This window comes from Chinchilla lanigera, unplaced genomic scaffold (assembly GCF_000276665.1).
Source record: "Chinchilla lanigera isolate Chin_1 unplaced genomic scaffold, ChiLan1.0 scaffold00057, whole genome shotgun sequence".
In the NCBI taxonomy this organism is placed as follows: domain Eukaryota; kingdom Metazoa; phylum Chordata; class Mammalia; order Rodentia; family Chinchillidae; genus Chinchilla; species Chinchilla lanigera.
In genome coordinates, this window is record NW_004955458.1 from 2,676,431 (window position 1) to 2,689,642 (window position 13,212).

Consider the following 13,212-nt stretch of genomic DNA (forward strand, 5'->3'; position numbering starts at 1 on the left):
CCACAGAGGCCGGCTGATGCTTCTCTTTGATGTCCTTGTCTATGGATCATTTTCCTTATCATCTTTCAGGAAGTTATCTAAACTCTCAGAGTACTTAATATGTTCAGCATGAACATTAGTTCTCTTGGCAAATATCGTGCCTTTAACTTGCTCACTGGCAACAATACCAACAGCATGCAGGGTGAGCTTGTACATTCATCCAGTCTTGCCATGGTTACATTTGTGTGGCCTTCCTTTTTCAACAGTTTCCTTTTCTTTCTTGCCTACAATATCACCTTTTTCATAGATTTCATATCTGTGGCCCAAAGAACAACTCAATGTTTTCTGAAAGCCATAGAGAAGATACACTACGTTCCTTTTCTCTTTCCCTTCGTGATCATTATTTTAGAAATTTCTAAAATATTATGATTCTGGCATAAAGGTTTAATAATTCTTTTACATGTCCACTGGTAGATTATTTCCAATTTAGAAAAATTTTAAAAACATACAAATAATAAAATTGCCCATACGTATTTTGATAACATATTTTTATAAACATAATTGACACAACATAGAAGGTACCATATAGGATAAATTCCTAAAGCTTAAATTACTGAATCAGAAGTAAACTCCAAAAAAAAAAAGTAAACTCCATGTGTACTTTGTTAGATATTGCTAAATTTTTCTGTATGTGTATTCTATCAGTTCCCACCAACAGTGTAGTATCCTTTTTGTTTAACAGTCTCTAAAAAGACAGTGGGTTTTGTAATTGTGAAGATGTTGGCTGTCTTATGTGTAAGCTGTGAGAACTGTGAATCACTTTTACTTTCATTTCTGTGTGTAGAGTTGAATATCATGTCACTAACTGAAAAACTCACAACATATATTTACACATTTACCACTTGTCTACACCTATTACTTATTCAATTTTTAGGATTTTTTTCCCCTACTTAATCATACACTCTGAATTTTCATCATATGAATTAACATTATCTTTTTATCAGTTACATACGGTGCAAGAATTTTCTTAGGTTGACAGCAATTTATGATTTGGTTAATGAGGTTGTTCCATGTTTTCTGGATTTTGTGTGTACAGAAGTGTCAGTCTTTTGTGTGTTTTCCTAACTCTGCTCAGTTTTCTGGCAATATTTAGAACTATTTCCTTGTATTCAATTAGAAAAGATGTTTGCCTATATTTTAATTTAATATTGGTCAGTTTCATTTTACATTCAGATTCTTAAATGATTTAGAGTTTATTATATATGTGGTGTAAGAAATTATCTTAATTTGAATTTTTCTCTGAATTATTTATTGATTTCTAAGTAATATTTATTTTAAATGTCCATTTTATCTCTATGATTTACCATCATTATCATATGCATAATTCCACATCTATTTGAGTGTATAATTGGAAATTTTACAGTTTGACTTGATCAGATCATTAATATACCTATAGGCTGATATTTTCTTTACAAACATATTACTGTGTGTTCCAATGCTTGATTTTATAGTTTTCCCTTGTAGCTCTTCTTCATTTTTTCTTAAGGGAACTTTATGTAATTATTTTTCCACATAAAATGTAATATCAACTAAATTTACTTAGGAAAAACAGCTGGTTAGTATTTGTATTTATAGTTTTTTAAATTTAATTTTTATTTTAAAAATTTAAAAGCTGACAAAACAACAGTGAAGACAAAATCAAAACAACCCCAAAACAAAGAAAATGATACATAACCTCAAGGCAAAGTGATTTGGTTGCTAAATTCCATACTGTTACCTTCAGTGAAGTTGCTAAGTCCATTAGACATAAGAATATAAGATTGATCAACCAATCAAAGATAGTAACATAGTTTTTAATAATTAAGAACTTCCATATTTTCATAATGATTTTTGTTTAAAGAGAAAGGATGATTTGTTTCTCCCCTTTTATTTTAAAGTGTTTAAAATATTTATAAAACCATGTTAATTTTTTGAAAATATATAATCAACAAAATCACATCTAATCTATTAACAAATAAGACTGAAATATTATCAGAAATCAAGATAAATAATTATAATTCCTCAGAAATAAAATTTCACTTCAAAAGATTTGAACAAGACGAAGTGCATAGATTCCTAGAAACGTATAACCCACCAAGACTAAATCAAGAATAAATAGAAAGCCTGAATAGACCAATTATTAATAAAGTGGCTAAAGCAACTAAAAGCCTTCAACTAAAAAAAGAACAAGATAATGTGGCTTTGCCACTGAAATCTACAAATATTCAATGAAGAATTAATACCAATTTCTCTTAAATTATATCCCTTCTGAGTTTATAGTTTAATTCTTTTCCAGCAGAATTAAAAACATCATATTACAGTGATATATATACACCCATGTTCATAGCAGCACAATTTGTCATAGCTATATCGTGGAAACATCCCAAATGCCCATCAACTGAAGAATGGATAAAAAGGATGTGGTATGTTTATACAATGGAGTAGTACTCAGCTGTAAAAAAAGATAAACTCGAGGCTTTTATACGTAAATGGATGCAACTAGAGACCATACTCATAAGTGAAATAAATCAGCCTCACATGTGCAAACATCATATTGTATCCTCAGTGTAAGAACATGAAAGAGTAAGTAAAACCCAAATAGATAATTTTTTTTTTTGGTTTTTCTCCGGTACCGGGAACCGAACTCACGACCTTGCGCTTGCCAAGCAGCCGCTTTTGCCGCTGAGCTAAATCCCCAGCCCCCCAAATAGATAATATTTTAATAGTTAATATAAAAGGAAGGAACAACTGGGATGAGGGAAAGAAGAAGTAGAAAGTACTAAGGCACTATATATATTATATATATATATATATGTTATATATATATATATATACACACACATAGATAGATAGATAGATAGATAGATAGATAGATAGATAGATAGATAGATATGGAGAGCTGCCATAACTATACTGCTGGTGTCTGGTGATTTATTGAGGGAAGCAGTTAACACTTAAAATTTTTCATATATTTTACCAATTTTGCATGCTTATATCTGGTAATCTGAGCAATTTATGTGAAGACAGCAATATGCAGTATAATAACCATTGGTGAGTTTGTACCATCCTGTCTAGTTAAACTGTGTGCTGTATCTAATGTTCTTTTAAATTATAATTTTCTTATTCCATTTAATGGTTTGATCAATCTTCCATTCTTACATCTGATAATCTGAGCAACTTCTTTGAAGATAACAATATGTAATATAACAACCTCTGTTAATCCCTATCATTTGGTTTGAAGCCCCATATCATTTTTAATGTCCTTGCTTTGTTCTGTTTGTATTTTGCTATTATTTGTTTTTTATTCTCTTTAAAATAAAATTTTAAAAGTATGTAGTATTTTTATACAATGGAATATTACTCAGCTATAAAGAAAGATAAATTTAAGGCTTTTATAGGTAAATGGATATAACTAGAGATCATAATCCTAAGTGAAATACATCAGACCCACATGTGTAAACATTACTTGTCTCCCTGGTGTAAGAACTTGAAAAAGTAAATAAAATCTGAAAGCTACAATAGACATCTTGAAAGGGAAAGAAATGCTCAAAAGGAAAGAACAACTGGGATGAGGGAAAAGAGAAAAGAAAGAAGGGAAAACCAATTTGAAGATAACAATACGTAATACAACAACCATTGTTAATTTCCTGTCACCTTGTTTGAAATTCTGTATTGTTTTTATTGTTTTTGTGTTGTTTTATGTCTTTGTTTTTGTTATTTTTGTTTTTTCTCCTTAAAATAAAAAAAATAAAAATTACTTTAAAAGTCTCAAGTTTATCCTTCTTTGTTGCTGAGTAGTACTCCAGTATATAGAAATACCACATTTTAAAAAATCTGTTCCTTGGTTGATAGGCATTTGGATTTTTTCCAAGGTTTAACTATTATAAATTGTGCTGCTATAAACATTGGACCACATATATTGCTGCAGTATGATTTTTTAATACTTCTGGGAAAACATCAAGAAGTGGAATCCCTGGGTTGAATGGAGCCTCTAATACTTCTTTTTTGAGGAATCTTTGCAGTGATTTTCACAGTGGTTGCACCAGTCTACACCACCAACACTGGAGCAGGGTTCCATTTTCCCCAGAGCCCCTCCAGCCTTTGCTACTGGTTAATTTGTTGATGATAGACATCCTTATTGGAGTGAGATGGAATCTCAGTATTGTGTTAATTTGCATCTCTTGAAAGACAAATGGTCCCCTGAGTTTTGTGAAACTGGAGGAAATAGGAGACAAAGAATGAAATAAAATGTGAAGGAGTAATCAGAAAGAAAAGAGACAATGTTTACTCACTTGAAAATTTAAATTCAAAAAGTAGCTGAGGAAAAATAGAAAGAGGATCAATAGAAGAAAATGAAAGATTAGCAAGAAACCTAAACAATGAAAAAAAGAAGGAAAAAAGAAGAGGATGAAAAAGAAAGGAAGAAAAAAAGAAAACAAAGAAAAAGGTAGACCTGAGAAAGAGAGGAAAGAAAAAAGGCAATCTCAGAACAAAAATAATCACTAAATACAAGACAAAACAAAGTGACTTCCAACCATACAGGAAAGGCATAGCCAGTCAGATAAACAGGGAAGAATAAAAGTAGCAAAAAAAAAAAAAAAAAAAAAAACCTGGTGTTTACAGTTCTATGATGGTGTCATGTCAGATCCCAGAATTGTACTGTGTACTCCAACAAAGTTTGCCATGGGAACTGTACTGGGTATGGAGTTGATCTTGGCCTCTGGATGTCGGGGCTGGGACTAGTCTTCTGTTGGTGGAGTTCAGATCCCAGCTACTGGCTCCTCACTGCTACTTCACATACTTCCACATTACTGGTGCTGCTGATTACTTTGCATACTCTCGATTGGTTGTCCTTGGACTCATGGATTCCAGTCAGTCTGAAGTAGCCCATCAGCCAAGGAATAGACAAAAAACAGTGTGGTATTTCTATATACTGGAGTACTACTCAGCTAAGAAGAAGGATAAACTTGAGACTTTCATAATATTTTTTTTTAATTTTAAAGAGGAAAGAACAAAAATAAAGAGAAATGGAGCCCAGGGAGATAGCTCAGCAGTATAAGCATCTGCCTGACCAGCACAAAGTCCTGAGCTTGATTCCCGGTATCAAAACAAAAATCAAAAATAAACAAAAATAAAGACATAAACAAAACAACACAAAAACAACGTTCTAATGAAGAGAGTGATTTTTTTTTTTTTTTTGCTGCTGTGCTGACCCACTGGCATATTTGAATCTGCTGAATTGTATTTAGTTGTCTACAAAGAATTTAGGAAAACAAGATCAACAATATATGCATTTGCTTGAACAGGCTGTGATTTCAGCAGAAGACTCTAAGAAAACACTACTTTCAAAATATCTGTATCCTCCTAAGGGATCTACAAATCCAATGTAATCTCTTTTGTATGTCCCAATAGTATTTTTGATGGAATCAAATAGGAAACTTCAAGTTCTTATGAAATCACAATGACTGTAGAAAGTCAAAACAGACTGGAAATAGATTAATAAAGTTGGAGGCACTACATTTCCGGATTTCAAAACATTTTACAAGGATACAAGAAATGAAAACATGTAGTACTTGCACGAAAATGCTCTTATACACTTATGAATCAGAATAGAAATTCATAAATAAATAGGCAAATTCATAAATAAATAGGCATATGAAAAGAGGGCTGATAATTGAAAAAATTGCTAAGCAGGAACAATAGCGGATAGTTCTTTCCAAAAAAGAAATTGGGAAAACTGTATATTCACACCCAAGTGAATGAAATTATACTCTTAAAATATGCCACAAATGAAAATCAATTAAAAATGGATAAAGACTTAAACATAAGACCTTAAACTGTAAAACACCTGGAGAAAAACATAGAAGAAAAGTTTTATGACACTGATACTGGAAGTATCTTGGTTATGACACCAAAAGCACAAACAACAAAAGTAATTAAATGGGACTATAGAAAATAAAATATATTTTACAAGCAATAAAACAATTACTAGATTTCAAAGGTAGGCTTTAGAGCAAAAGAAATAAATTTGAAAATATATGTGAGAAACTAGTGCATTGCAACAGAAAAATCCTAAATAATTCTATTTTTAAATGGTCCAAGGAATTGAACAGAAATTTCTTCAAAGAAGCCACATATATGAACAATAGATATATCTTAGTCACTTTTCTGTGGATGGGGTAAAATACATAATATGCCAATCTTAAAGAAGGACAAATTTATTTTGGCTCAGATTTTCATTTCATGGTAGAAAACGGCATGGGGGCTGGGGATTTAGCTCAGTGGCAAAGCGCCTGCCTGGCAAGCGCGAGGTCGTGAGTTCGATTCCTGGTACCAAAAAAAAAAAAAAAAGAAAACGGCATGATGGGAGAGCCTGGTAGAGACAGGTGCTCACCGTACTGTGGCCCCGAAGCAGAAAAGAGGAAAGGAGGAGCCAAGGAAGGAGACACATTCTTGAAGGTCACCCCCATCGATCTGTTCCTTCCCCCCAGGCCTCACCTCCCAACAGCACATTCATCTCTAAACCCATGATCCGATCTCCTTCCAAAAGTCCTTTGCCTCAATACATGAGAGTCATTCTAGATCTAAACCTTGGCATTCTGACCCTGACCCCCAAAAGAGTCATTTGCCTCTCTGTATGCAAAATACATCTAGTCCATCTCTAAGAGGAGTCCAATCAGCATTATTGCAAAGCCAGCATTATTGAAAATTCCACCTCCAAAGTGTCTTCTAAGACTCAAGGAAAACACTTACCTGTGAACACCTGCAAAAGTATAAAAGAATATTACACAATGCTGACATAAAATGACACACAATAAGTATTCCCTTTTCAAGAGAGAGCAATAGAGAGATAGGCACCAATGGGACCAAAGCAAACTGAAATCCAGCAGGGCAAACATTAAGTCCTATAATTCCATTTCCAGCACCTGGGGAGTGTTGTGGTAAGGTGTGAGCTCCAAATGGCTTGGTAGGCCCACACTACTGCGCTGCTGGTAGCAGCCCCCATGGCCTGTCTCTTGGCTTGCTTCTGCTTGATTCCTGTGACCTTCCTCAGACATGCCACATTCCTAACTTCTCTAATTTCCTAGGGTCTCCACTACACTTCTGGCCATTTTTTTATTGTCATTGAAACATTATTTTGCTTATTTGCTTGTGATGGTATAAATGAATGCATTAACAAAAAGGAAACAGTTTTAGTGAGCACATGCATCTCTTCTTAGCTTCCCACCTGGTCTTTGTCCGAAGGCGTTATGTACATAAAAGCATGGTTGCTACGGGTGGTGGAAACAAGAATCACATAAGAAACTATAGATTTTTTTCTTTGCTGAACAGAAGGGATATTGAGAATTGTGCTGATGATATATATGTAAGAATCACACTATTACGTGATGATGAAATTCAACACTGCCCAGATGATAACAACCTGCTCTAGAAACCATAAGTCTGGCCAATAGATCTTTAAACAGGGACATGCATCTCAGCGAAAATGATCAATCTCATTGGAGTCGCAGAATTCCAACCAGAGGTTGAAGAGGTTTGCACATGACCACATAATGGTCATAGGACGTGCCTGCCAGGAAAAAAGAATCTGTAGCTGCAAAGAGCCCAATAAAAAATATCTGCCTAGAACAAGCATTATAAATTATGGTATTTTCCCTAGCTGATGTACTGGACAGCAATCTGAAAATACAGTCTGTTGTGAGATTTTTGAAGAAAAAGTACATTGATGTTTTAAAATGAGAATCCATCAGAATGATAATAGTCAGGTTAAAAGTTACTCCCAAAGCATATGTCAGAAATAAAGAGACAAAAGCCAAAACTTATAGTTGTGGATCATCTATACATCCCAACCAGATGAATGCTATTATTGCCGTGTGATTTCCCATAACTTTTTTTGATGTTTTAGTCCACCTGCATATAAAAGGTCAAGACATCAAAAGAGAAGTAAGGAAGTAAGAAATAAAAAAGTGAGACATATAAGCTTTAATAGTAAGAATCTATCTGATGAAGATTTACCTCTCTACTTCCTATGATCAATCTTTTATTTTGCTCATTATTATATGTTGGGGTTTTTTCATATAACAGAAACCATGTGATATTTAAGCTTGTGAGTCTGGCTTCTTTCACTTAACATTATGGTCTCAAAATGCATCCATTTTCCTACAAATAACTCTATTGTGTCTTTTTATGGCAGAGTAGTAAAACACTGGGTAGAAATGCCACATTTTCTTTACTCATTCATCTGTTCATAGGCATATAAGCTGCTTCCAAGATTTAACCATTATGTATCGTGCTGCTATAAACATGGGTATGTGTGTATCACTGTAATAAAAGTCTTTACCTCTGTTGAGAAGATACTTAAAAGAGGAAAAGCTGAGATGGAGTGGAAAGGGAGTGGAGAAGAATGGAAAGAAAACAAAGAATTAAAAAAAAAAGATGAACTATGTACAGGTACCAACTCATGATGAGGAATGAAAACATTATGGCAACAAAGATATATTAATAAAAATTAATTTTAAATAACTGATTTATTTAAAAATTAATTTTAATTCTGTTAAGAAAAGAATGAAATAAACCTTAAGGATGCCAAAGGAACAAGAGATAAAGACCAGAACAAAAAAAAGTTGAAAACACATTAGACAAGAGGAAAATTAAATTAAAGCATAGTTTTTAAAAGATCAGCAACACTGGTATCAGGTTGACAAAGCAAACCACAAAAAGAAAGAAAGTACACATATTAGCAAGAAAAAGGATTAAACACAGAAAAGTCCCAGAGACCTCTCATTAGGAAACTGTAAAACAAAACTCCAGTAAGATATCTCACCCAGTTAGAATGAGTGTTATTTAAAAAAATACTAGTGAGGTTGTGAAATAAATTCTTTTTCTTTCTCTTTCTTTCTTCCTTCCTTTCTTTCTTTCTTTCCTTCTTTCTTTCTTCAAACTCACTAATGGAAGTAAAATAAAAATTTATATATCGAAGACACCAAAATAAGAACTAACTAAAGTACCTGGCAGTTAGGATAGCTCTTTTGAACAATGGCAGATTCATTAATAGCACCAGGGTCAAGAAGCATTACCAAAATAATAAATCATTCCCCCAAATAATGATCCAAATAACATTTATATTTTATTCATTGTATTGAAAAGTTTTTATTTTTAATGAAAATTAGCAACAGAAAAAATCTTATGTGTTTGCTGGTAATTAATTCTTATTGAATAAAAATTGTAATTCGGCTGTTTTGGGGTAAAAATATTGTAGAATTTTTCTCTTTTCTAAGATATTTGTATGTTTGTAGTATCTCTACTTAATAGTTTTCTCAGTTAGAAATTCTATACCACAATTTAATATTTAGCATTAGTTATGATAGTATCAATATAGAGAAAAATTGGTTAATAAGTCATAAATATATTCTTCCATTACACTTTAATTTATTAGCACTATTAGAACATTTCTACTGAACTGAATTTTATATGTGCTTGCTCATATTTTTCTCCCAATAATTATATTGCTTACTTTTTTACATTTACATTTGTACTCTGTATGAATTATGATTTGGCATAAATTATGAGGATGTCAGTAAATAAACAAATATAATTTTATGCTTTTGCTTCATATTTGAATATAGTTTTAGAATTTGTCATTTGGGAAGGAAAAAGGGGAGCCATATTCAGTCTTAAAAGGCAGAAAGAAGGGAATCATATTCTTAGAAGCAGGATAGAACATAACTTTTTCCCATCTCAATTTCATTCCATATTTATATTATCTTATTTTTATCTTCACTGGATGAGAAAAGAGAAAAAATTCATGCCATTTAATTTTACATTGCCTGATGTTTAATATTATATCCATTATTGACCAACAGAGAAAAGAGTAAAAAGATGTTATGACCGATGGAACTCAATTGCCTTTTAGAGGAGAAAGCTGTTGTCAGGGAAACATGGTAGAACAATAAAAGGGAGCTTGTGGGGTGTTGCGATAGGACAGAGGTGATTAAACTTCTTGAGTATATTGAAGAATCAAAAAATAAAAATGAAAGCTTATCAAAAAGAATGATATCAGCATAAAGGGACTTCAACTGGACACATGTGGAATAAACAGATAATCATACAGAAAACAGAGTAATCTATTAAAATCTATCATATATCGTTCTTGGTTTGAACTACATATGTGTTTGGCTCGAAAGATTAAAGAGTTTGATGAAAGTGAGAATAAGATGAAATACGACATGCCCATGGGAAGTTTAATCTGACAGTATTATAGAGAGGAAAAAATGAAATGAGTTAGAAACTGGTAAAAATATCTCTGTCATTTGTCTTTCCTTTCCATTTGATTTGGAAGATTCATCAAGATTTCTTTGAGAGAAATGCAATCCTTTTCATAATGTCATTGAAAGCTCGTTTCACTTGCTTGTTCCGCAAAGTGTAAATGAAGGGATTTAACAAGGGTGCAATGGAAGTGTCCAGAAGTGAAACTCCTTTGTTGATGGCCACCTCTTCTTTTGCTGACGGCTTGAGGTAGATGAAGATGCAGCTGCCATAGGCGATGGAAGCCACTACCATGTGTGAGGAGCAGGTAGAAAAGGCCTTTTTCCTTTGCTGTGCAGACTATAGTCTCAGAACTGTCCTGATGATGTGTGTGTAGGACAGAATCACACACACTAGGGTCATAAGCAGAACAAATACTGCTCCAAGTATAATCATTTGTTCAATTACCCATGTGTCTGAGTATGAGGTTTTCAGGAAGGGACTTGCATCACAGCTAAAATGATCAATGGCATTGGAATCACAGCATTCAAGCCTGAGGATCAAGCTAAAGGGTGGGACCATTATCACCAAGACACTTCCCCAACAAGAGAAGATTAATAAGGTACACACTCTGTTATTCATGATGTTCATATAGTGAAGCGGTTTACAGATGGCCACATAGCGATCGTAGGACATGGCTGCCAGGAGAAAAAATTCTACTGCTCCAAAGAGAATAAAAAAGAACATTTGACATATGCAAGCATTGTAGGTGATGGTATTGTCCCCAGCTGATAAACTATATAGGAATCGAGGAATACAGACAGAGGTAAATGAAGTTTCCAAGAAGGAAAAATTTCCCAGGAAAAAATACATAGGTGTTTTAAGGTGGACATCCACCAGTGCGAGAGTAATTATAGTGAGATTCCCAGTTACACTCAAAATGTAGGTGAGAAATAGAAAGATAAAAACCAGAACTTGTAGTTGTGGGTCATCTGTCAGCCCCAGCAAGATGAAAGTTGTTATTTCTGTGTGATTTCTCATCATTCAGTCTTGATATTTAACTGCATATAAAAATCAAGATTTTTTTTAAAATGATACATATTAAAATTTCATAGCAAACACCTGTGCAAGTAGAAGTCATGCAAACCAGCCTACATTTACTTTCCCCCTGTACATCAGAACTGATATTGCCACTATTCCAATAGCCTTACTGAATTTTACATGCATGAGCAGTGCAGAGTTCCTTAGACCATCACGTTATTTTCTAAAAATCCAACTTATTCTTTAATCGTTTATTGCACCTCAAAATTTACAAATGCATTTGATTATAATTCATTGTACAGATTTGGACTTATAATGAGTTACAGAAGGGTGTTGTCATTACCTGAACTGTTGAAAGTTCTTTGCTCAAAATCAACTCTGCATGTAGGATATATGCAGAGATTTAAAAACACAAATTGTCTCCATTACTTGTATTTGAGGATTCATCTTAGAGTATGATGCATTTCTCCTGGAAAGCAATCATAGAACAATGACAAATACTGTGTCCTAGTCCTGAAGAGGATAGTACTATGAGATGGGTTGATGTACAACTGTACTATCTACAGTGTGATAAAAGTTAATGCTGAAGATACTGTAGGAGTAGTTTCATACAGTTTTATTTTATATTCAGTTATTTGATGGGAGCCTTTTTAAGCTCCAGAACCTAATTGGCATTTAAAGATATTAAATAGAGTATTCTAAAATTTTTCTATTTTCATGAGTTTTTTCAATCATTGTAGGTTTTGTTTTAGCATATTTGCACATGCATGTAACGTACTTTGATCATTTTTACCAATTCATTACCCCCTTCTGTTTTATTCCCCCTTTTTCTTTATTCAGTTTTTATTATCTAGCATATTATAACTTCCACAACTCCTATCTCTGCAGTTGTTATCATATTCCCTCCAACTCTCACCAATCCTCCTGCCTCAGCTTCCTGAGTGCAGAGAGGAACACCTAATTAATTGCATGTCAGATCTTGTCTCCACCTGATTCTTGGAAAATAAGAAACAAGCTATTTTAAATGGAGCTATTTTATTTACTGTCAACTTTTCACCTTGGCCCCAGGGTAGCCTCTATCCCATAAAAATCATTTAATTTATACTAACATTCTCACTATAATTTTATATAATCCTCAAAGTTCTTTTTTAATCATCTTCAGAAACACTTTATTTTTTTGCGTAAGGAATCTTTATTAAAAATTCATGATGGTTACATGAGAGATACACAGTATAACTCCAATGCTAACAAACTTATGGTAGATGAAAATATAATCAAATCAGACAAGCACAAAATGCAATACTGTAGAGTAAACATTTACATTAATACTCTTATGGTTATACACGTACAAAGTGCACAGGAAAACTACAAGCAATAAAAATAGTGTTTATGAGTTAATCTACTTAGTTTATATGTTCTGAATATCTACAGCTTCCAACTTAATCTGATTCCAATCTGAAAGCAAAGCAGATGCATATACTTAATGTGGGAATAATGAAATAGGTTCCACTTTACATATGCACCTGTATAATTTCCAATTTGCTTAGCCATCCTAGTGATGAAGGCAAATGGTGATTATTTTTTACTGCTTACCACTGAACTGAAAACTTAAAAAATGTAAATATGTATAAATCTCTTTTAATCTCATTGTTGCATTTGTGAAAGTCTGATTTTTTTATTTTATTTTATTTTATTTTATTTTAAAGATAGTGGTACATGAGAAACACACAAGCAAAAAAACAGAACAGTAGCAGCATATCAGTATCACAAACACAAACAAATCAAAGCAAAAACATTCAAAGTGATATAGGGTCTCAAGACAAATTAATACAAATCAACAGTGGTTATTACACTGCATATCGCTATCCTCAACTACATTGCTCAGATTATCCGATGTAAAAATGAAAG

General features: G+C 33.0%; 1 protein-coding gene across 1 annotated transcript; it reads right to left on the reverse strand.

The window, feature by feature from the left end:
* Window positions 1-10,362: 10,362 nt before the first annotated feature.
* LOC102019891 (olfactory receptor 6C2-like) lies at window positions 10,363-11,307 on the reverse strand. Its single transcript, XM_013520844.1, is given in 1 exon segment — window positions 10,363-11,307. A coding segment is annotated over 1 exon segment (945 nt).
* Between the last annotated feature and the right edge of the window lie 1,905 nt (window positions 11,308-13,212).